This window comes from Eschrichtius robustus, chromosome 6, assembly GCF_028021215.1.
Source record: "Eschrichtius robustus isolate mEscRob2 chromosome 6, mEscRob2.pri, whole genome shotgun sequence".
Lineage (NCBI taxonomy): Eukaryota > Metazoa > Chordata > Mammalia > Artiodactyla > Eschrichtiidae > Eschrichtius > Eschrichtius robustus.
The window spans coordinates 76,516,773-76,542,069 of NC_090829.1; the positions used below are offsets into that span (position 1 = coordinate 76,516,773).

The 25,297-nt window shown below is 47.0% G+C and overlaps 1 protein-coding gene across 3 annotated transcripts in view; it reads right to left on the minus strand.

Moving 5' to 3' along the window:
- The window catches only part of LOC137766391 (kalirin-like), a 109,035-nt gene that overhangs the window by 23,960 nt on the left and 59,778 nt on the right, over window positions 1-25,297 (minus strand). For 2 of the 3 annotated variants that reach the window (XM_068546597.1, XM_068546596.1), the window contains exons 6-15: window positions 24,250-24,353; window positions 23,999-24,068; window positions 23,595-23,681; window positions 22,662-22,754; window positions 21,843-21,893; window positions 20,895-20,972; window positions 17,534-17,719; window positions 16,991-17,162; window positions 13,271-13,509; window positions 11,162-11,419 (exon numbers count right to left, since the gene is read on the minus strand). In XM_068546597.1, the coding sequence (XP_068402698.1) occupies window positions 11,162-11,419; window positions 13,271-13,509; window positions 16,991-17,162; window positions 17,534-17,719; window positions 20,895-20,972; window positions 21,843-21,893; window positions 22,662-22,754; window positions 23,595-23,681; window positions 23,999-24,068; window positions 24,250-24,353 (1,338 nt within the window). Of the gene's footprint in view, window positions 1-6,298; window positions 6,359-7,459; window positions 7,584-11,161; window positions 11,420-13,270; window positions 13,510-16,990; window positions 17,163-17,533; window positions 17,720-20,894; window positions 20,973-21,842; window positions 21,894-22,661; window positions 22,755-23,594; window positions 23,682-23,998; window positions 24,069-24,249; window positions 24,354-25,297 lie in introns of those variants that run through there. The other variant, XM_068546595.1, reaches the window with a different exon arrangement.

Sequence of the window (25,297 nt, forward strand, 5' to 3'; positions counted from 1 at the left end):
TGCCTCCCTCATGTGACGGTAGTAAGCACTGGGTGGGACCAGATCTTACATAATTCTTTGGCCCTCCATAGTACTCGCTGCAATGCCTTGTCAACTGAGTTTTGTTATATTGAGTTGATTAGGAAAACACGTTGAGTGAGCCAGTAGATGGATCTCGACAGCACGGGGTGTGGGCAACGGAGGTGGTGACCTCTGCCCCGCTGATAGCTGGCTCTGAGAGCGACTTCTCCTGGGTCAGTGGCACCTAGTAATCGTATTGGTGTATGACCTAAATGAAAGGGGCTAGGCCTGCAGACGAGGGTGAGGGTGTGCTGAGTGACTGTGCTGGTCTGAGAAACCAATTCAGACGTTTCCGGCCCTTGAAATTGGACCTCTTTCTTGGCTTTTGTGGCTGGACTCCTGAGTCATTGGGAAAGGGGTGTGGTGAGGCCAAATAATTAGCCCAACTGTCAAGGGATTAAAAAAGTTGTTGAGGAAGAAATTCTCCTCTAACAAGCAAATATGCAACAGGGGAGGGCCTGAAACTGACCCTCCTTAAGGAAAGTACCTGCGCCTCCCTTGGGGAGCAGACGTCCTATCACCTGCCACGTTTGGCATCTCAAAGCACCACAGTCAAGACCTGCCCTTTTTCCTGGTTGTATGACCATGACCTTTCTGAACCTGTTTCTTCTAGGAGGGTAAGAAAACCGAATTTCACCAGGCGGTTGGAAGGAACAGAAAGCATGATAGACAGACTAATGCTGTAGAAGATTTTGTAATTAACCTCCCGGGAGGGAGAAACGCCAGCTCCAGTCTGCTTAGTATCCTTCTCCCAGTGGCAGAATATAAATCAACCTGCATGTGGAGTTAGAACAGAGCTAGGCAAAGCAGAGTCAGTCTCCGGGCCCAACCTATCAGGTCTATTACAAAGAAAATATTTTGTAAAAATAAAACGAGAGGCGTGTGATGCTTCACTTGTTCTCCAAAGAGTTCTTTTCATAAAAAAATTCTTTTTATAAAATGCAGAAACAGGCACCGGTAGAAACACTGGTGATGCCAGGAGGTCAGTCACCCGACTAGGGGTGTAAAAGTTTCCTTCAATCTGTCTGGCCAGGTTATTTTGAAGCTCCGAATCTGGGACAAGGCGCCAAGGCAGCTGAGGTGGGAGCAGCAGCCTAGCTCTTTGAAGACGTGGAAGCTGGGCCTGGGGAATTGTGGGTTTGGGGAGGGAAAGAAAAGTTCAGCTCTGGCCACTCAAGCCCTTCCCAGAGCCGGAAGTGGACGCTCCAGCTGGGTCTCGGGAGGAAATGTACCCAGGCCATTCCCGCCACACCCCCTGCAAAGCAAGTTTCTGGGGCAAAGCACAGAATCTTCTATTTGCTCTCCTGTTGGGGTCTCACTGTTGTCAGAGTCAGACGTTCAGGAGAGCAAAGTCTTTGGATATCACACCTTAGATCTGCACAAGGCTCAAAGGGCTCATGTCCCTTACATAAACACCCGTGCCCGAGGAGCTGTGCGACCTCCCACAGAGAACCCCGAGGCTCAGAAAGGCTGACTGGCCCGAGGTCTCATAGCTGACAGGGCCCAGCCTGCAGTCCAGGTTTTCTGGCTCCCGTCCAGTGTTCTTTCCATGTGATACTGCCTTTGTGTGATTTTTATCTAAGTCCTACTTCAGCCTTGGAGGGCTGGGATGGGCAGAAAAGATATTCCTCTTTGTTGAGCTGGAAAGTTAGGTAACAAATTCACAGAGGAAAATTGGCCCTGGAAGGCACGTCTCCTTGTCTGCCAGAATCTGTGTTTTAGATTAAAACCAACCTGGACTTGGAGGTGGGAGGGGCTCCAAGAGAGGAGCAGGATGGTGTTGGGTGGGGAACAAGGGCTAGGGAAACCAGAAACTGCCTTCAGGGCACCTGCTCACTTTAGAACAGGAAGTTACAACTTCCTCTGCCTCAGTTTCCTCTTCTCAAAGTCTTGGAAGGGGCTGGAGGGATGGAGAGTAAAGGGGAGTTATTGTTTACTGGCTACAGTTTCAGTTTGGGATGATGAAACAGCTCTGGAGTGAATAATGGTGACGGCTGCACAACACTGTGAAAGCATTTAATGCCACTTAAAAAAGGTAAAAATGGTGCATTTTACGTCATGTATATTTTACCGCCATAAAGAGTAAATAAATAAAGGGGATAGGGTTAACTAAAGTTTTCCAAGTTCCCATCAACTCTGAGAGTCTATGCATCTTACCCTAATTGGAAATTTCTTTCCAAATTATGCTTCACCTTTCCAAGTGCCTTCTCTCCCACAGGATCCCAAGCCGGTTCTTACACAGCAAGCACCCCGACCTCCATCCGGAGCTAAATACCTGGGGGCTGGCATCATGACCGCACGCAGCCTGTGCCGTGGGGGAGGCTGGCCCTGCGTCAAATGGCTGGGGCAGAGATGCAGTCTTTTTGGAATCATGACAACCTCTTACTCTGATGGATTGACCATCTCTGCTAAAAGTGGTATTGGGCATTAACAAAACAATTAAGATGCATTTAATTAATTGGACTTGACATAAAAGCTGGGCTGAAGACCGAGGCCCGGGACTGGGAGGCTGGGTCAGGCCTTCCTACTCCAGTGTCTGCTGCGGGCAAGTGGCAGTGCTGGGGTTGGAGGGTAGATGCCAAAACCCAAGCATTGACAGACCACGTTTCAGACGTGGCACGGATGTGGGAACCTTCCTAGCCTGGGTCCTGGGAGAAATCCAGTACAGCTCAGAAAAAATCCATGCTTCTCAGAGATGGGTGTCAGCTAAGAGGGGGGATTCTGAGCCTTGAGCCTCCAGCCCTGGCTCCAGCCTGGGCAGGGCAGGGTGAGAAGCTGGCAGGTGGGCATGTGGCGTCCAGCCCACCATCACGCCTGCCTACCTTGTCAATAAAAGGCAATCAGCAGTCTAAGCTCTACTGGAAAAAATGAATTAATATTCACCCGTTCCCAAGAGAGCCTAGTGTTTGATTTCCAGCCTGATTTGACTCTTCTTCCGTGCAGAGACATTTCTCTCATATAGAATATCCCCCTCCACTGCCACCCCCAAAGTGTAATCAGTGCAGGGTAAAGAAGAAGGCTGAACTGTGCACAGATCTGTGTCATTTTTAGAACGGTCCCCTCTGAGGTGTGCCCACGGATCAGCAGGAGGGAAGGGGGTTGTGGCCACGAGGGGATCGCGTAGACCCAGAGCCAGTCCTGCAGCAGCTGGTGGTGTGGCTTGTGGTGCTGGGAGTGGGAGGTGGGTCTGTACTTGAGAATATTCACGAGCATGTCTCTACAGGGGAAGAAAAAGGATGTACACATTAGAGCAGAATTGCCTCCCTTTATATAACTGGGTGTTCTCGGAAAGCTTTGTAAATCAGATTCCTAGGATTCAAGGTGCTTTATTCTCCTCTTAATTAGCTTTCAAGGATGTGCCTATATATCTCCCTAAAACAGTATGTTGGGACATACGCCAGCCCTGAGGGGAGCAAGCAGCTGGCGTGTAAGCAAAGACCCCAGGAAACTGCTCCTTAAAGGAGCCCTTCAACCCACCAACTGAGAATCAGAATGTTTTGGAAGTGATATTCATGCAGAGGCAGGAGATAAGAGCCTACACACGGCTAGGCTTGGAATCAACGTGCTGGCATCAGGTCAAGGGTGGGCAGTCAGCAGGGCAGGACTTAGCATTCGGAGATCTAACATTGAGCAGTGCGCAGGGTATGTGGCAGGGGTGTCAGCTGGGGGACCAGGCGCAGGGATCTTAGCACAGGCCACAGGAGTTGCAGTTCAGCTCAGCAGGGCACAGGGACATGCTCCCAATGAGACAACACCTATTGCAGTCATCAGGTTCAAAAGACAAGAGTGAGGTTGGGGGCCAAGCTAGGCCTGGTAATAATGCCCAAAGCTATCAGTTTAACAGCAAGAGTCCTTTATGAGGTGGCCATACCACCTATTTCTCAAACCGGGTCTTTAAGGTTTAGCTCTTTTCAGTAGGCACCCCCGGCCATTTTCTTCTACAATGGACATTGCAATAAAGCGCTACCTACCTACCCCTTGAGAAAATTCTCAGTTCATATTGAATAGGTTGACTTTCTATATCTTATTTGTTATCCGTGTCTGAAAATACTAGCAGTGCCAAGATGCCTGCTTCCCCTCAGCACCTGCTTATGTGCTCAGAGTTAATTTCAACATGGCAACACAGTTCAGAAGAGCTTGCTGACCCCTACAAGGATCCATATGGAATATACAAGGGCTGCAGGCACACCTACTACAGAAACCTTGGGTTAACCAGAATATTTGCAGCTTCCAACCACATGACCCCCTCAAGAGTTCCAGTTCTGCCTCAACTTATTATATTTGAAAGCTTTTCAGACACGCATCGATACAGTTTTCGGCTTTCTTCTGTTCAGCACTGACATCCTAACACCTTTCCTTATGCACCCACAGCACCTCCCTGGGACCCATCTCACACAGCTCATGCAAAGGGCAGCAAGCCCTGGCTGAATAAGAACCCTAGAAACGTGTGCAATTCACAAAGCAGGGCTAAGACATGCGCGCGTGCAAGCTTTTGCTTATCTAAATGTTGAATGGAGCGTCGGAGTGCATCAGTTAACCTTCTCAGTGTATGTTGCTCATCTGGTCCCACATCTCCCTGGGCCCAATTCTTCCTTTAAAGAGCAGAGTGGGAAAGTCCACCAGAGCTGAAAAACGTCCCAAATTGCCTTGTGGAACACAGATACCTGGCTTTCCCTCTCCCTCCATGTATTTGCAGATGACATTTTCAGTACATGCCAGCAATACTGAGGTCTGGAGATACAGGTGCCATGAGGCATCTACAGGCTGACAGATGTGGGCTTCCCAGGAGCTGGTGCCTATCCTACGAAATGCAAGGAAAGCAGAGCCAGAAGTTTCCCCCGCCTTCCCCATTCTCTAAGATACATTTAGGCTATGAATGCCATATCCACCTCCTCCCACAGGGGAGCCCTGCCCTGGCCCACATCTGCCAGATTTCGCTCCATGGCAACACCCACAGCCATAGGGGACTATTTAATTCTGCCAGAACTCCCACTTTCAACCACTGGTCTCTGGCCTGATTCAACTCAACTGGTGCCTTCCACCGCTGACTTACCCCTCCTGGAGCCACATGGTCTTCCTTGGGTTTTGTGGTGGTTGTCATAATATGGTGGTGGCTTTCTTTGGGATTAGGTCAAATTAGAATAAGAATAATAAAGGTCCATCTAGTTAAGTGAAAAGCGTAGGGCTATAAAAAGGAAAAAGTTTTAAAAAAATATTCTGTATTTTGTGCACAGAAGAAATCTCTACACTTTTATCCATTATCGGGGATGTGGGTACAGATTTGGAGAAAAGCATTTCAATTTACTCTGAAAGGCAAAATGGCAGGGAAAGCCAAGTTTGCTCCAATTCTCTAGGTGTTGTAAATTTATGATGCTTGTCATTCAGTGGCAAGCCATGTGAGAGTCCTATTTCTATTACCCCAAAGAGTTCCTGGCCTAGAAGGACCTGGAAGTTGACTGGATGTTCTTGTTGGTGGAGGTACTGGTTTCACTTCCACATCTTTGTAACCCTGGAGTATGAGAAAGGCCCCCGGGCAAGGTTTCAGCCTTCTTGTCTCTAGAGAGGCCTCTGCTAGGCCTACAGGAGGGAGGTGGTGCCCAGGGCTCTTTTCCTTCGTGGCAGGAACAGCCACTGCCCAGGAGCCCTGGGGGCTGGAGAAGGGGGGCTTCTGGAGTTGCTGCGGTCACTCCTCATTTGCTATTGGCCAGCTATACACAGTGACTAGGGGCCAGGTCATCCCCCCAAACCATAACCTACTCCATGATTTTACTGGAGCCTTCAGGGAGGAATAAGTCCCAGAAGAAAAAGAACATAAAGGGGAAAGAAAAAAAGAGGGGAAAGGGAGGAAGGAGAAACTAAAACAAATGAGTTCTTATCTTTAGCTGGGAACCAACCACTCTTTATAATGCTATTTTCCATGAAAAAAATGTTTTCTAAGTTTCCAATTACGAAGTTGGATATTTTCTACACAAAGCCAAATCTGCCAAAGAAGAAAATACTAAGCAAGCATTCAAGAGAACCAGAAGTTTTAGATAATGCACCTAGGAAAAGTTTTCTATCAGAATCAAACTGAATTAAGTTTTGTTTTGTTTTCTGTAAGTTGGATGGGACACCGAGAGATGCCCTAATATCACAATGTATCTTTGACTGGCTGGTCACTTTTAGCAAGGTCACTGTTACAGAACACATCAAAAAAGACAATCATTGTAGGAAAGAGGACAACAATAGCTGCTTCTACCTCCATGCTAGTATTAGGGTCAAGATCATCACACTCTGACTCCTCGGAACTGTTCGTCTCCTTGATGGGCAGCATGAGGAAGGGGGAAGAAAGAGAACACAGTTAGAACACAGGCAGCTTTGGCTAGAGGGTGGGGAGAACTTGAAAGAAGCATGGACAATGGGAAATCGGGCAGAGAAAAACCAGGTGCTGCTAAGGTGGGGTGAGGATCACCTAGGGCGGCAGCATGCTCTTTTCAGGGAGAGGAGGTTGGGATCGTGTAAGCTGCTCATCTCACAGGAAATAGCAATGGAAGCAACCAAATGAAGCATGAGCGCTGTCGAATTTAAATTGTTGTCTTCTGTGAGGCTGGACTTCCCAGATGAGGGTGAGGGAGAGAGTACAATTTCTTTTCCCCAAGAAGGACATTAGAATGGGTTTTGATTGTTCTTATTTTGCTCAGGAAGACTCAGGTAGATAATCACACATTATAACGATATTAAACATCAGCGGTCTAATTTCCATTGTCCAGAGCCATGACTTTTCTGAGCACCCAATGTAAAGAAAACAGATCACATTGTTTCAAGATGGGGGACAAGGGTCTGTCAAAGCTTAGAATCAGTGAGTTCACTATAACATTTGGATTGTTACGAAGCAATAACTTGGGCTTCATCAATGTGCCTCCCTTCTCTGCCCATGCATAGGCCTGAAGGTGATGGCATCTGAATTCTGGGGAAAAGAAATGAAACTTCACCAAGGACACAGTAGCCCTTAAATTCCAAACCTCAGACTTCAAAGGGTTGGAGGTTTGGAAAGCATCTCTAATCTCTTTACCCTGCATGTATTTTCAAACCTAGGATACTGAATGGGTGGCTTTGAGTACTTTAATATGAGTCAAGCATCTTGCATTTTTAAGAGAATAAACAATACTGCAGATAATTTTGCTATAAAACATCTGCACAGTATAAGGAGGAAGGTATAAAAGAAAAAAAAAAGAGATACTTACTTATTTGACTCGAAGTTGCCAGGAGAAATAAAAAATAAAAAATAAATTGATCTCGCATGCAAAATCCTACTAAACTACTTCCCCTCTGGTCCCCATCCACCCAAGTTGCCTCGTGAGAATGCTGCAGGGTGGGAGTAGATGAGAGGTCGGACACAGCTCCGGAACACCTTACTCACTTTAACAGAGACTTTGTTGCCCAGAATATCCTTGGGTTTACGAGGCCCTGTGGCTTCATTTTTACCCGTGTTCTCCACTTCCGCCCGCTTTCTCATGCGTAGAGTATGCCATGAACATGACTTCCTGTTGTACCAAAAAATGCACCAATCAAAATGGCAGGTCAGGGCAGAGTGAGGCGGTGGGTGGGCTTGCCACCCTTGGGTGAGTCAGTAGGTGAGGCGCTCCAGTCAAGCCCCTGCTTCAGAGGCCCCAAACCTGCACACCAGCTCCTGTGGTGGCTGGCAGCAGATCTCACCTCCAACAGGAAATGAGTGAGGATGAACTCTGACCCCTCCCAATAGATGTACAATGCTGGTTGTAGCATTTGAGGCAAGTCTGAGTACTAAGTGATTAAACTCTACCGAGGGAAGTTTTCATATACTGATGAGGCCTTATAGGACTCAGGAATTCCTTTCCTGAAGGGTATGATGGATGGGAGAAGACTGTGGGGAGGGGGCGATAAAATAGGAAAGATAAGGGAAGTACATTCTATAGTGTATAAGCTATTGGTACTTTCCCAGGATCAGATATAAAGACCCAACAGGATGCTTTTGAGGTTTTCATCTCATTATTTGTATTTAGGCTGTGGCCACTCCCAAACACCATAGTACAGATAGGAGGTTCTAGGGCATTTGACTTTATAAACTCGTGGGCGCCACTCATTTATCTGGATGACTTAGGATGAAGGGTTTCTTGGTCTATGTTCTCCACATCACTCAGTGTTTGTGAATACAAGGCTTTGTCTGACAACCACTAAGAGGTCCTAGAGTTTTCCTGTTGGGAGAAGACCCAACACGTGCTCTCAGGGAGGTGAGGGTGGCAATGTCCCTTCACATTATCTTAACTTCTTCCTTCTCACAAGAGGGTTGGGAGCTATTTCTTCACAGACCCGAAAGAGAGGCTCAGAGCAGAGCTCTTGAGTTCCACATATGTTAGGACTCAAAGACACCAAAAGCCAAGTCTCAAACAGCATCAGGGACCCTGGGCAGGCAGCATCAGTTTCAGGTGTGGTCACAGAGTTTGGATGAAGTTTTGTCATGTCTGGAGTAAGTGAGGCTGGCTTCCCTTCAGTGTCTCCTTATCAAATTTAGGCCTATGCAGACAGGGCTCAATGAAAAGAGAATCATCAAGGGAGAGAGGGGAGAGAGAGAGGCCTATGAGGTTTAGGAGGAAGGGAGATGCTCCAAAATGCGTAGCATCTCCTCCACAAAACTCCATAAATGTCAGGGATTTTAGGATGCCCTGGGGAAGGTGTTCTCAAGATATTTATCAATAGCATGGAGGTTTAGCAATCAACTTTCTGAGTAGGAAAGAGCGATAATAGTCATGTCCTCAAATTTTTTTTGGAAAGCGGCTCCTTCAAAAGGCAAAAAAGAATCTCTTGGCCAGCCCTTCTCTTGTACCTCCTAAAGAGGCAGGCTCCCTGGGATTCCTTGCATACCAGCTCCTCACTCCAACTGTTGTTTCTGAGTGAGAACGGTCACCGAAATGAACCTCAGATAATATCACTCTTAACTGCAGACTTTCATCCCTTATCTTTACCCCCAAAGCCATGTCCCTGGCTCATTCTGAGAACATCTTGAGTCAGGGAGGTCCCTGCTGAAAAGACTCCTAGGGCAGCCGGCACAGTGTGTGTGTGTGTGTGAGCATGGGGGTGCATTCCTATGTTTATCACAACCCTCTGGGTCATTCAGTATGATTGGTGAGAAACTAGAAATGCTACAAGTAACACTGAGAAGGAGACTCAGACTAGTACAAGTGGCAGGACACGCTCAATTTCGTATTCTTCTTCCCAGAAGAACGCGTCATCATGGTTTGGGGAGCTTCCATCTCTTGGCCACAAGCCTGGGGACTGATGTGGAAACAGGGTATCAGTGACATTTATCCCATAGGCATCACAACCAACTCTGACCCTTGTGGTCATAGCAGCCCTGGGGAGGGTGCGGTGAGTGTCCTTCACTGATAAATAGTGACAACCACTTTTAGTCCATTGCTCTGCTCCACTCCCACCAACCCTTGTGCAAGAGCCACTGACAAGGAACCGAATGACCAATTGGTATTTGAACCTGCTCTCTTCTGCCCAGCCTGACACCCTTCCTACCAGTCCTCCCATGGAAGGTATGAAAAAGTGACCAAAAGATGCAAGGGAGAATGCTGAGTGCCTGGATAATTAGATCACAACTCATTACGAGTTAGCTAGCTCTGTAAGCCATTGATTAATAAGAACCTCAATGCTTTGAGGGCCTTTATATCCAAGGCTTCATAAAAGGTACTGAAACCAAGTGCCTTTAGGATAAAATGAATCAGGCCTGTTGCCATGTAGGGGCCACTGCTGATTTCCAGCTGGGCCTGCGGTTACCTAGAAAGGCCAGGGTGGGGTCAGCAGTCTCTGTCCCTGAGTTAGAGAAAGCTCCAAGGAGGTGCAGCTCTGTTGGTGTCGCTGCTCAGATATCTCATGGGAGCTCCTCCACCCCGGCCGCCGGTGACCACACAGCGTGGAGAGCAGTGGGGGCCGCAAGCCAGCTCACCGCCTTCTACACTAGCCACTGGTTTACGTCAGCACCTCAAGGTCGCCCAGCTGGACAGCATCCGATCTGCATCATCCCTCACCTCGGAGGTTAGAGAGAACCCACACGGGCTGCTTAGAAGGGAAGGCTAGGGTTGGACCTCTGGCCACAAAGGCACTTCTTGTGTAGGAAAGAACTGCCAATGCATTCAACCAACTCTTCAAGAAAAAAAGAAGAAGAATCATTTGTACATTTAGAAGTCCCAGAATAGTGCACTGAGGAAAAAGGGTCAACTAGTCTTTAACCTCATTAAAACATGCTCGCGGTGAAAATTTATTTTACATATTTAAAATAGTACATTTAAAATTATTAGTTACATTACAGGTACAATGATGAACATTGTGACTCTCCATTATATTGCACAGCCTGACTTCATCCATGTGGGTTTCTTTAAATAGTGCAAAATACTTTATACAGGAATGTGTTTGGAAGGGTCTTCGCAACCAAAATAAGGAAAAGAAATATCTTACAAATGACCATGAACATATATTAAAGTGACAGGGGAGGGGGGAAAATCAAAAAAAAAAAAAAAGTTACAATCTGTACAGAGGAATTGCCATAGACAACCAAAAAGTTCCCTCTCTCCTGGGAGAAGCAGCAGGCCTCTGACCTATACAGGTCTGGCATTTATGCTAAGGTAATTTTTTGGTGTCAATCAAAAAAAAAAAAAAAAAATATATATCAGTAACTTAATACAATATAAATAGAAGTCCAGTCCAGTGAATCCTGTGGTGGGTCAAATGGAGCAACAGGAGGCATGCCTTTTGTCACCTAGGGTTTCAGTAGGGTTCTTTTCTTAACAAGGGGGGGGGGGGAGAAAAGAAAAAAAAACAAACAAACAGAAAATTACAAATGAAAAGGAAAGGAACACCACCACTGTTACCACCACCACCAAAAAAAAAAAAAAAAAAATCGGAACGCTCCAGCCCGGTTGCCCCCTGCTGCGTGTGGTTCCAGCACTCAAACCTTGGTTCTGGTGGCACTGTCGAGAATAAGCAGCAGTAATTCCCTACCGTGTGTTTGCATTTTTGTGTTCTTTGCTTTGAATTTTTTTTTAATCCACATACTCCTCTCCCGGGGAAGCCAACGAGGCACTTACTTGATGCTCCCGTCACTATTTTCTGCGGCTGCCGTGGCTTTGGTGAGGGGTGCCAGGATGTTGCCTGGGACCCAGCCCTCGGCGGCGGGGGAGTGGTCGCTGGCGGGCTGGTACACCAGGCACATGTTCTGCTGGTTGATGGCAAGGACCTGGACCACCTCACCTTGGCTCACACAGATTTCGTTCTCCTTCAGTGCATAGTAATCTTTGATCACGGCCATGGATGAGACCCCATTGCAGCCTCCCAGGTCGCTCTGCCAGGAGACAAGGGCGAGAGGGACACAGACACAGGAAGGCTGGTTCACATGGGCTTGCTCTGCATCCTAATGTGTGGTTGAAAGTCAGCCCTCCCGCCAGCAGGGTAAATGGCAGGCAGAAGATTATCTTGAGAAATGGAATTATATTCATAAATGGGCTCTGAAAATGTATTTTATTTATAATGAAAAATTTATAATGAAAATGTGTCATTAATATTATAATTGAGGGTGAAAAGGTGGAGATACTGCCCAGCCTTAGGTAAAGGTGTAAACACGCCTTCCACCTGGGAGTCCCTCCTTAGCATGCATCTGCCCACCAGCATCCTCCAGCTCACGGAAGGAAGAGTGTGGCACAGACACGGGGATACGTAAGCACCTGGGCAGAGTGAGGTCAGGGCAAAGGTCAGGTCAGTGGTCACCATCCCCCAAAGAAAAGAACACAGGCTCTTTGATACATGTTTTTCTTCCTTTTGAAAAAGCATTGGTCTTACTCTACATTCTGACCCTCCTTGAGACAGCAGGAACAATGAGACATTTTCCCAATTCAAAGGCAAGGCCATGACCTACCCTGACCCAACTCCTGTGGGAAGAGAACTCCAGTCCCCCTGTATTCATTAATATGAAGGGTCCTGCCTCCATGACCTTTGCACATGACTCTGCACCAGGGAAGCTGCTTCTAGACAGACTTGTAACTTCCACAGATGCCTGGCTGCCTCATAGAGCATGGTGAGAGCCAGAAATTCTTCAGTAAGTTAATGTGACTTCAACTTATTCACAAGGGCAGGGGATTTTTAAGATGAAAAAATAATTTCCAGCTGATGTGATAAAATAGGTCAGTATAGTTACTCTTACACAGAACTGAACTTAGACAACAATAGTTAATTAAAAAAAAAAAATTAGGAATTCCCTGGCAGTCCAGTGGTTAGGACTTGGCGGTTTCACTGCCATGGCCTGGGTTCAATCCCTGGTCGGGGATCTAAGATTCTGCAAGTTGTGCGGCGTGGCCAAAAAAAAAAAAAAAAAAAAAAAAAAAAATCAACATCACCTAATAATTTGGGTAAGAAAAATAAAACTATAAGGTGGGAACAGGTGGGTAAAAAATGCAGATATTCCCATTCATAGACCCATTGAGTTCTAGAGGAAACAGGCCTGATGAGATTAAGTAAACTGCTGAGGTTCCAGGGCAAGTGGCAAAGTTCTGAGTTGCATAATTTGGAATAGAAACCAGATCGCCTGACTCGGGATCTAGCACTTTTCCCATTCATTGTCATTCCTACTACCTGGTGGGGTCAAAACAGCTGTGTAGACTGGATCTGCAGTTACACTGATGATTCTCCCCATGGCGATGTTTGAATTGTGGATTATCTCGGATAGTCTAATCCAAGGCTAGCTTCCCCCATTCACCCACTGATGGGCAACATCCTCTTGCTTGTTCAGCCAGTGGGCGTGAGCTCGCTTCAGCGGCTCATCGTTAGAAAGGGCAATCTCTTCCAGATGTCAAAGCCTAGAGTTGCGACTTTTAGATGATCCACACCACAGCTCCTCTATTTGCTACAAATCATTAATTGCCACCCCAACATTACCATATTTGTAGAGTGTTTCTGCAGATGACGACAGCCCTTTAACACAGAGTATCTGGACGGCGGGGGAGGAGGGTAGTGGAGAGGTGGGGAACTGGTTTAACTCACTCAACTTGCAGGGGAAGAAAGAGAAATCATTGAGATTAGGCTGTGTTTAGTGGGCTCTTCCTGCTAAAATGATCAGCACAAAAAGATGCTACTTTATAAAGTAAGCCCAGAGGCTGTCCCCTCAAAGTGGTGAGGCTGGCAGTAGTGGGCTGTCACTTACCTTGCTGGCCTCAAACTTGTCCCCAGCCTGGTGGTAGTCAAACCCCGAACTGCCACTGGAGGTAGATATCTTCAGGGGTGGCAGAGGCGGGTTACAGCTGGAGCCCTTTGGGGGCCTCTCGGAGCCCACGGGGATGGAGGAGTAAGGCCTGGGGCTGGCTTGGGGAACCCTAGCAGGCTGGGACCTCATCACAGCTGTGTTCCTTTCTTTCCGCTGATATTCAATGGGCGACTGTAGGGCTGCAGGGGAAGAGGAGACCATTACTCTCAGCTTGGGAAATCCCATAAGCTTTGGAGGCTTATGAGGTACAGGCTTGGTGTGAGGCAGAGTGAGGATACGTGAGGAAGATATTGCCCCGTTTTTAAAGAATGTATACAATCTACCGAGAACTATTCTTATTTTTGTCTAAATGATGAAAATGCAAAAACGAAATGGTGCAAAAGGACGGAGAGAGGGCTCTATAGTACGTGTGTATGTGGGTGGACACAGGGATGGGTAGGGTGGTAGTAAAGAGCTTCAGAAACTGCCAGCCATCAGGCCCCGACATGCAGGCTCTGCAGGATGGAAGCAAATGGGAAGTGGGTCTGGGGAACAGGATGGAGTCCGATTCCCTGGAGCACAGAGCCATGGGTCTCTGTGGAGGAAGAGGAGATGAGACAGGTAAGGGAAGTTGGAGGTGCCATGATGTGAAAGATCTGGAAAGCAGGTGAATGAGTCTGGATTTAATTCTGAAGTTCACGAAAAGTGACTGAATTAAGTAAACATTCGTGTTTTCAATGCAGGTGCTAGCACCAGAGTACACCTGAAGAACATTAACCTTGCTGCGGGTGCAGGGAGGGATCGGCCAGGCTGATTAGGAGCCATGAGATAGTGAAGGGGAGAGGCTGGACCTGAGCAGAGCCACGGGAATGCGGAAGGGGTGCGGTGCGGCAAGCGCTCCAGAGGGAGCTGAGGCTGACACCGCCTAGATGGGAAAAGATGGCAAGAAGCCAGGGTAACTTGGGTTTGGAAGCTGGGAGAAGTGGTGGTCAGTGGAACTCTGGAGAAAGCTGCTTTCAAAGGAAAGAGGTGAGCTTTGTTTTCCTGAGTTTAAGATGATAAAGCTCCAAGGTCTTAGTACGAAAGAGGTACAGCCAGGCAAAAGCCATACAGGTCAAATTCTGTAACAGTGACTTCAAGGCTGGCCCGATTATGCTGTTTCTGTCAGTGTTCACTGTAACAAATATTCAATTGGGTTAACAGCTGGGGCCCTGAGAACTTTCCATTATAAGGATATTTCCATAGTAATAGGTATATACTTTAATAGGACTCAACATATAGTCCACACTTCCTTTCTATTTGAGGTCTCAGGAGGGAAAGGTTGGCTCTGAGGTGCCTGCATGTGTGTCTACAAGCAAAAGCCTGGCCCCAGTCCATCGTCACATCCTTGTCTTTTGAGTGTGTCAAAGTGCTGAACAGGCTGCTGCCAGACCTCAGCCTTTCTCCCTGGAGAGCATTAAATATTTACGTATTGAGAATCTGGTTCATTAATAGCTCCATAATTCACTATAATTAGGCAAAAGGTCTCTTGGAACCATGTACAAGTCTGGATAACTGACTATGCCCAAAGAAGTACCGCTCTAAGTTTGAAGCAGATAGCAGACAGCTGTGAAGCAGGCTGTAGCAAACTGATTTGATGAATCATTACCCATCTCATGGAAGTGGGGTATTACCCGATTATACGCAATAACTGTGCTGAAGTGTTTGAAAATAGTATGTCTTCTTAAATAAGCTGCATAGAAAGTCTGTGCTCTTCCACCAGCCTCAATCTGCATAACTTAGGTCTTAGGATCAGGAAAGCTGTGCATCTTCGGATAGGGTTTGTATCTGGCTGATGGATACAGTGTCTTATACCTGGTCCTGTGTTTTTTGCTCTGTTTGCTGGGGAACACATAGACAAATGTGTGCCTTACCACTAGCAACTATACTGCAGTTTTGGGGTTAGAGCCTAATTTTAAGTTATACAAGTTATACAGTTCTGGGTTCCAGTTCTTGTTTTAGCACCTACTGTTTTTGTGACTTTGGACCAGTTTCTTAACCTCCCTGAGCCTCCTTTTCCTCACTTGAAAAATACAGGATGATATTACTTAGCTTTCCACACTGCTGTGAGGATTAAGTGTGGTAACACATGTGAAATGGTTTGCATCGTGCCTCGCACAGAGAAAGGACTCAATGTATGGGAGCCATTATTGTTACTCAATTATTTCCGGTTTCAACTTATTGTCCTACCTTATTTTTCTTTTGTCCTGAATTGATGAACTCAAAAACCTCATTCCAGCTTAGAATCTATCAGAAATTCCTAATAGAATGTAATTTAATGAATGTATTGTATACATGCACATGTTTTTGCTTAAAATTATTTTATCCATAGAAGCATTAATTCAATGTTGTATACTCAATAACTGTGAACTATGTACAGCTTTCATTACTATCCCTCAGGACTGGGCTGGTGTTTAATTTTAGACTCTTTAGAATGAGAAAGAACTCTAGAAATCACTTAGTTTAGTTTTTTTCACCAAACTGTTCTACAGTTGGGGGACCAGGGGCATGGCCCCCAAATACTCTCGGTAAGTGTGTAATTGCTTTGAAGTCTCGTGTTCTATCTTAAAAAGGCAAGGCATTCTGCTCCATAATCTCTTTTTATTTGTTTTAAAATAAACACAACTGTGTTAAATCCCTTACCATGTAGTACAATTGATACCTGGTAATCTCACAAGGCTCTCTAGTGTTATCTAGAGATAACTTGGGGTTTGGCAGACCAACTCAAATTCCCCTTTGCTCCCAACAGAGGCGATTGCTAACTCTAAATTTCAGTAATACCTTGAAACTTCCCCGAACAGACTGACGAGTACACAGAGAATGACGCTCTCTATGGGAGGTGTGCCATGTTCTCCTGCTTCCAGTGCTGCAGAGTAGGTCTTTCACAAAAAGAGCCAACTGAGGCCCAGAGAAACGTCATGACTTGCCCAAGGTCCATCCCCACAGCACTGAGTTCCATGATAACACCCAGCAAGTGCTCTATTTGCATCATTTGAAAGAGACCAGATTCTAGACTAGAAAAGGTGACACACCCAAGGGTGGACATGTATGCGTAAACATGGGAGCACATATGGCCATACGGTACTCCTTCAGGTCCACAGGGAGCTTCATTCTCTGTGTAATTGACAGTTTGTTCTGGGAAGTTTCAAGGTATTACTGAAATTTAGAGTCCGCAATCCCCTCTGTTGGGAGCAAAGGGGGGATTTGAGCTGATCTGCCAAACTGCCAGTTATTTCTAGATAGCACTGGAGAACCTCTGAGATGACCAGCCATTAGCTACTAAATGGAAAAATACACGTCATTGATAGCTGGCCCCCGAGACAAAGAGGATGTGCCCATTTCAGACTTTTGCCCCAATTATTACCAGCTGGTAATAGTGGCACAAGGCACATCCTCTATGTCAAGGCTGCAAGAGATTATTTCTCCTTTTGGAAAGATGGCCTTCTTTATCATGCCCCATCTGCCCACTTGTGTATTCGGGTTCAGAAAAATTCTACACGAAGTGTTTCTGAAAACTACAAAGTTGGAATGCATATAAATGTGATCGGGGCTCATAACTCACCATGAGCCCAGACCCAAGGAGGCTCAGAGGTGTGGGGTCCCCTGAAAATGGCCCGGCAAGAAGCCAGACCCAGTACTCACCATTTAAGAAGTCTCGCTGTGTTTCTAAGACTTGATTGATGTCCTGCACCCAGGCCTGCTGGATATCAGCGTTGGCGGCTTGCAGGATGACCCTCTCCGAAGTCTCCCTGTTCATGAGTGCAAACTTGCAGGGGTCATTGTCCACGTTCTCCTCCAGGACCAAGTAATTCATCTGGAAGAAACCAAGGTGATCCTTTCCATACGAAGTAGTTTAAAAAAATCAACAACATATTACAGTTCCTCAAAGTTTGTATTTCAGGAAATGTTTCCAAAAATGTGCCCTGAATCTAATAGGTTAAATACTTTGGTTTCTGTCTTTGAGTGGACGACATGATCTTGGAGAACCTGCAGGATCATGTTAGAGACTGGCACCGAGCCTGTCACTTTTTCTCACAGATAATCAACCTTCAATCCCGAAGGTTACTAGGCTGAAAGATCTTCAGTGTTCTGGACCCTCACTCGTGCCACTGTCTCTGTCTTAGGGAAGTGGCTCCCCCAGTGTGACTCTTCCTTGCCCCTTCTCGTCCCCGCCTGGATCCTCACCTTGATGCTCCTTTTGAACATGTAGCCTGGGGTGAGGGATCCCTTCCTGAGCAGTTCACTGAAGATGACAATTTGCTCAAAGAGGAACACACGCCTCTCCTTGGTCCGCGACTGCATGCCGGCATCCAGCTCAATCACGTAGAATGTATCCTGCTGCAGCAGCTTGCCCTGAGCCGTCAGGGTGCCCTGACGGAAAGAAGGACTGGGGTGAAGTAAGTGAAAGACAGGGAGATGACCACAACCCTCTAGGTCACAGAACCTCCCTCTGTGGGGACATGGACAACAGACCTGGCAGCAAAAGCCTCGGGCTCTAGTAAGAGACTGAATCAGGGCCCACCCAGCCATCTAGGGCAGACCGTGGCCACCTTCCCATTCACACAGGGCCCTGGAGGGAAGGGAAAGAAGGCTACGGAACCACTAAGAAGCAGCTCCAGGAACACCAGAAGGAAGGTAAAATTATTAGCTAAAAAAATGTTTGGGGATTATGCTGGCCCTTCTTGTTTTTTATTAAAAGGAGAACAGAAAGTAGATGATGCTGGAGCTGGAAGTGGCCTTTCTGTCCTCGGAACTCTGAGAGTTGTGCCTGTCTGGCCCTTGTGGACAGGACCTGGGGTGCTAGCCATGAACCTAGAACCAACCTGGGGCCACGGGAAGTGATGGAGGCCGGCCCACAAAAAAAAAATCAGACGAGTCAGGCTCCTTTCTTCTATTATTTCAGGATGGGGAAATTCTGAGGTCCTAGTCTCCTGCTACAGATCAGCAGGTACAGTTGAGATACTATCGACAGGTGCCTATATTTCAGTGCCTCCAGTTGCCAGATCACTTGACACTCAGGGTAGGAGGTGGAGCCTATCTGGTTTGCCAGTTCTAACCAGATTTTCAGAAACATCATCACATCTTCGATGGGAATATGGCCTAACCCAGCAAGTCTTCACGGATGCTCTTGCTTTTTCTACTGTTCTGCAACAAGAAGACACTGGCATCTGAGATAGTGGCCAGAGGGCCTCCTCTGAACTGTACTCTCAGGTGACAACTTTTGCCCTTTAGTGCAAATGTGGCCTATTCTCTGTATGTGATGCCTTGTTCCAAACATTACCCAACACACAGGCCATTTTCCTTTCATGTTCCTGAGAAACGCCTGCCCTCTGCTTGGATTGTGGTTCCTTACTGTCAAGCAGCCAAACAGGCTTATCTCTACCCTGGTCCAAAGTTAATATTAAGCCAGTGACCAGCTCTAAAAGCTCTATTAATATTACATAAGAGCCTGACCCATGAGTTATAGCCCTGTCAATGCCAAAGGGAAAGCTAGAGGATTTAAAAGGGAGAGAATCTAAGGGAAGGGGCTAACTTCTCCCTGACCCAAAGCCACGGACTTCAGAAGGAATGGAAGTACGTTCATGGTCCTTCCCAATTAGCTGAAGGAATGCAAAGCATATTCTCTAGGGCTTGATGAAAAAAGGAGATGGTGGTGTTCGATTTAAAAGAGAAAATAATTCCACCCTCCTGTGTGTGGCCTTCCGTGGACACACGAACATGCACAACACAGTTCCTGTGAAGTCTGACTTGGGTCAGAAGGTACATCAGATGCTGTTCCTCCTGTCAGTGGTCAGTTCCTCCAGAGACCAAGAGAAAGTCGGGTCAGACTCCTGCTCAGAAAAACACAGGGACACCAAGGATGAAGAGCAAAAGGAATTACTTTTGTTCAGAATAGGCTCAGATCTGGCATAATTCCAAGGGAACAGGTAAAACGTCATCTAGCATGACTAAAGAAACACTGTGTGAGAACTCGGTGTGAATTTCCGAGCTTAGCCCCGCTAAGCTGCATGACCCTGCTTCTCGAATGCCTCATGTCTACTGTGGAGAACAAGGACCTCATGTCTACTGTGGAGAACAAGGCCTCATGTCTACTGTGGAGAACAAGGACCTGTGAAAAAATGAACAGCAGAAAGGACCCTCCACATAGTTCCTGGTCACAACAAATCAATGGAAATCACACAGGGACACCAGGATGGGCGGCAAGGGCAAAAAGGACAGAAGAATTTGGCTCAAGACCATCATGAATCCAACTCATTAACCCAAACCTGAATATAGCATTTCCTAACTTTACTTGTATACCAGTCTGCCTTATGTCTATTTTATTCTAGTTTGGCCAGAGAAAAAAAATGAATAATGAAATCTTGCAGGATTGCTGGGAAACAGGATTAGAAGATCCACATCTTTCTCTAAGGGGCTCAACAACAACTAAGCACCAGTCAATAACTGCATCAGTTCCAGTTTTATCATATTAATATTTAAAAGAGATTATGTTTAGTTAGAAGTTTGGATATAAATTAATAACAGCCACTTATTAAGTTTAAACCAGGAAAGTCAATTTGCTCTTCTAAGGTTCACTGTTATGGGTTGAACTGAATGCCCTCTCCAACTTGGATATTGAAGTCTTAACCCCCAGCACCTCAGAATGCGACCTTATCAAAAGACAGAGCCTTTACAAAGGGAGTCAAGTTAAAGAGAGGTCATTACGGTGAGCCTTAATCAAACATGATCGGTGTCTTTATAAAAAGGGGAAATTTGGACACAGAGATATGTACAGAAGGAAGGCGATGTGAAGATACAGGAAGAATGCCATGTGAACATGAAAACGGCCATCTACAAGCCAAGGAGAGAGGCCTGGACAGACCCTTTCCTCACAGCACTCAGAAGGAACCACCCTTGCCTACACTTTGATCTCGGACTTCTAACTTCTGGAAATGTGAGATGATAACATTTCTGCTGTTTAAGCCACCCAGTCTGTGGTACTTTGTTATGGCAGCCCTAGCACACTAGCATATTTGTTGAAATCCAAACCTTGGGTACATCTAGCTGTTTCTCCCAAGACTTGATTCTTCTTGTCAAAGAACAGAAATGTGCACTGTGATGTTTTAGAGCTTTAAACATTCGTTCAACTAAAAAGCCAGCCACTATGTAGACCTGTTTACTAGAACCACCCTCTCCAAAAAGTGTTTCATTTTCCCTCTGGTTCTACTCCCATCACGTAGTCCTGCTCTCCCTCACATTCCTGGCATTTCTGCTGCAAGCAAGAAAAGGGAAGAGGTCACTGGCAGGTCCATAGCTATAAAGAATTTGGGGTCTTTCCAAGCCCCTTGCAATCCTGACTGCAGCTTGGTTGACTTCCTCTGACTGCCCTATCACTGGAGGTCCTCAATAGGTGCACCTTCCAGGCCTGTGATTCGGAGGGGCCCGGGCACACGGGCAAACGCGGTGAGTGACAGAGGCAGAGAACACGCGCACAGGACTTCAAAGGGAAGCCTGGGCTCCTGCTGCCCTGAAGGGAGAGGGCTAAGAAGCCTTCTTAAGGGCTCACCTCAAAGCCCTGCAGGCGCCCCAGATTCATCATGTCGTTGCAGCGTTTTGGAACAAGGCACATTAACTCCACTGCTTTCTGTGGGAGAGAACAACAGCAGTCAGGACGGGGAGCGGAACTCAGGTAGGGGGCTCGGCAGCTCCATGCTGGAAGCCAGGGGCCTCCTGGGGGCTCCTTGACCCTAGGAAAGTACACTGGTCCCTGCTGTCCACTTCAGAGGAGGGAGGGCTTTCCTGTTCTAAGTTGGGGGGTGTTGGTCATCCGTGCAGGGGCTCCACGTGAATCAGTGACTACAGGCGGGAAGGATGCTACCCAGCCCATCCTTTTCCTAACCTTCCCACTTCTGTTTATCCATTTGCTTTCCTTCTTGCATTTTCTTTTTTCTCTTTGTTGCTCCCTGGCTGCCGAAGCAACAGCTTAGCCTCGCTTGTGAAATACTGGAGGTTTTAACCTAAAATAACCTGCCAGAATGGTCTGTAACCTCTCTGGCTTAAAATAATCCCCATGGTGACATTGTCTCTAAGGACTTCACTTAGGGAGTAATCCTCGGGGACGGGGGAGGGAGTGAAAATGGAATAATTTATATGTCAGCCTCAAATAGTACCTGGATTCATGGATAAAGCTGCACAATGAAACACCCAATCTCTGCAGGATGTTAGAGGGTTCAAATACCACCCTTTCGCACCACATGTCACTGGGAGCCACAAGGAGGACATGAGCGGGGCTAAGCTCTGGTCTGGCCCAGGACCGGATTCTCAAAAAACGTTCAGTGTGCTCCTTAATACTTGCCACTCCACATCCTGCTGGGCAGCTGTTTGCAAGGGGCTCTTGCTGTCTGAGAGGAGCCAGCCTGGACTCTCCATCGTCCAGAGCCAATCTTTCCCCTTTAGGGGCAGACATCCAATACTGTCCCATAAGAGCCACCAGCATTACAAGCAGAAAACTCACCTCGATATCAGAACACTCCAAACCAGCCTTCTCGCTGTATCTCAGGAAGTCCTAGCAAGTGGGGGAAGCAGGGAGAGTGAAACCAGTTAGGAAAATAGAGCCCTATAAAAAACGTAGCATCGTAAAAACCAAGATGACACCCAGGAGACTTTCCTTCCCCACAGAGATGGCAATGCTTTGTAGTAGCTGAGATATGAAGCTGTGAGTCATGGTGGATGTAATCACACAGAGAAAAGCCCCGGAATATTCAAAGATTCAAAGCTATGGGAAAAGGGCGGGAGGGGTGAAGGGGAGAGAAAGTGTGTGAATAGGGACAAAAGGGGAATGATGACAAGAAGGAAAGGGACAAAGGACTGTCAAATCTCTCATTTGCTTCATATTTCTGTAAGACAAGTCAAACTAAATGATTTTAAAAAGTTAAAAAATGATCAAATTTTAGGTTTTACTCATCTAAGGTTCCTAGGGCTTTGCCTTTCCTTTTCTTTCTCTGTGTATTCTACTCTGATTTTATGCTCTTATTATTTTTTAGTTTTTAAAGGTACCAAGTCAGTCAGTGATGGCAACAAAGTAAGAAAGTGATTTGGAAAAAAGAAAATCAAATAACCACCAACCTTAAGGAAGGAACAACAGGCACGCAATTTATTCAGGGGCAAAGCTGACACAAATAACCAGCCGGTAAAAGGTAAAAACCCACACATGCCCCCAACTAGTTCACAGGGAAAGTGTGGTGGAGACAGAATCTCGAGCTGACCTGCTCCCTAACTCAGAGCCTGATGAAGACCCTGCTCTGGCCCTGAGTGGGGCTCACAGTCCGCTTACCTTGAGGAGCAGCTGATATTTTGTTATTCTCTGAATGGGCTTGATAAGGAAGTCGCTAAGTGTCAGCCTTTGATTTATCTCCTGTTTCACCTCCTGGAACACAAGGGAGCTACATTAGGGGAAAAGGAACCAAAGGATTGGGGTGCTCTGGATAGGGGTTCAAAGGCAAGGACGGCAGGTCTTGGTGTTTGCCAATAAAGGTTTAGAATCTTCAAACCACGCAATGGGTAGAATTGCCTATGCAATAGCTCATTTTGTTATTAACGACAAAGCACACCTCACCATCACCTTCTTACCTATCAAGCTCTGCCACACTCTGTGTCCTTACCCCGGTCCCAGGGACAAGCTAGCATGGGTGTTCTGCTCTCTCTCCCACACCATGGCCAAGTCAGAAATGAAGGACTTCCCCTGGGACACCACAAGCCTACGGGCTGGGCCCTCAACTCAGATCTGCAAACACTCAGGCAAGGGCTCTTTCCAGGTGATGGTGTTGCCTCTCCTCCAGCAAAATAAACACCTCCAGGTTGGGGCAGAACAAACACTTTGAGGTGCCTGCCGGGCCTCAGGGAACGGGAGCAGAGGCTACGTACAAGGTGCTGTGAGCACCTCCGGGAGGAGGGTCCTCAGCAAGCAGCCTCCAGGGCCCGCAGAGGAAGGGCGTGGGCACAGTGGGCTCCGGGGTCACGGAAGGAGGACCGGAGCTTCTGCAGCGGTCTCTGCGTTACAGAGTCGTTCTGCCAGCGGGGGCTCTAAAAGCGGGGAGGAGCTGACCAGAACTTAGCCAAGAAGCTAACGGCTCTGTTGAGGCAGCCCTGCCTGTCCTGAGGGATGGACAGTGCCGTGAGGGGGCCGCGCGCGGACGGATGACGGCTGGTGTTTGTGAATGGGGCGGCCCCGGCCTGAGCGTGGTTCAGCCAAGCCCGAGCAGCTTACTTCAAAGTAGGCGTCGTACTCAGCGACGATGTACTCGGAGCGCGGCTTATTCTGGCAGTACCACACGTAGATGTGCAGCTTCCGCTCCTGCAAAGGCAGAGGGAAAGGCGCTCAGGCAGCTGTGCCTTGCGCTGCATCATCTCAGAGTGCTAAGCTGGTCTACAGGCGGAGAGACAAAGGACAAAGATGTGGCCCATGCTCTGGGGACGCACCAAGGAGGCTAAATATCAAGGACAGAAGAGTAAACACAGGGGGCAAGAGCCCATCTTCCAAACTGCCAGAGAAAAAACCCCAACAGCTCAGAGAGGGATGAGAAGGGAGAGCAGAGGAGGGAAGGGACAGTAAAATGCATGCAAATGAGCCTGGTGGCAGGGGGAGCGGAGGGGCCGCAGGGCAACACTCACATATTTAATAAAGAGCTGTGCCAGTCTGTCTTGCTCCTGGATACATTTTTCCAGTTCACCCAGGAAAACACTATTAAAGGATGGAGAGAAGAGAAGGAAGGCACATTCTTCAGAACTGTATCATTTCTCAATGGTGAGATGAATGACACAAGACTCTCCCCAAACCCCACCCCTAAGGTCAGACACAGGGGGAGGAGAGGAGAGTCCTGGATTCCAAGACCCCCTGATCCTCAGGGCAACGTAGCACTTACTCCTTATGCCAATCATAAATCTGGTGAATATTTCCAAACACGATTTTATCCTTTCCTCGCATGTCCTCAGGGACACCCTTTTCTTCTATTCTCTTCATGAAGCCCTGCGGGGCAGAGGCAATGGTGAGTAAAGCATTTTCACAAGGAGGCTTTCTGGGCCGAGCCCCACCCTGCAGCCCCGTGGAAGCCGCCCCCCCTGTGTGTGAGGAGGAGGGCAAGGGCTTCTGTGGTTTCTCTGCACTCAACCAGGACTTCACCCTTGTGCAGAGGGACAGACAAAACTTCTGTGAAGTTCTGGGTCCCTTTCTTTGTCTCCAGCCCCCGTAAGAAAGCAGGACAAAGAAGAAATAGTTGCCTGTTCTTCTCCCATCTCCCAATCCAATTAATTACATCTTTAAAGGCTTAAAACTAGATGTGTTTGACCTAGAAATAAGTCTTAATATGTGAATACTTTAGATTCTGTAAAGTGCTATCATATATAATCTTATCTCAGTTTTAAAATCAGGTTCTGAGGTTGTACCAGCATTTATCCCCATCGAAAGATGAGAAAGCCAGTGCATGGGGAATTATGTGATTTGTCTAAGTCACACCACTGATGTCTGACTTCCCTGGACCTCAGTCTGCAGATTCCCAAGCCTTCCACTTCCAGGCTAGACTGCTTATGGAGGCTGCTACACCCCTAGCTGCCCCCATCCCACCTTGGAAAAGAGGATAACTTCCCACAAGTTAGAATTCAAGTCTTCTATATGCCAGGTTAGTCTGTGTATCCAAGGTTCAGGACAGGTCAATATGAACCCCTAAATCAGCAGACTGCATAGGATGGGGGCTTACAGGCCCCATGTAAGGAACCAGCAGGTGATTCAGATATCAGGCATTCACTTTTTAGACTTCACATCCTGTCGTTTAAGATGATTAACAGCAGGGCTCTAAGGCATCTAAATTATCCATTTACTTTCTTAGACTTTTTCCTCCAAGTGTCTAAATCCCCCTAAAGTAAACTCCTATGGAGAGAGCTGTTTTATTTACTATCAAGTTGACTTTTAACTGT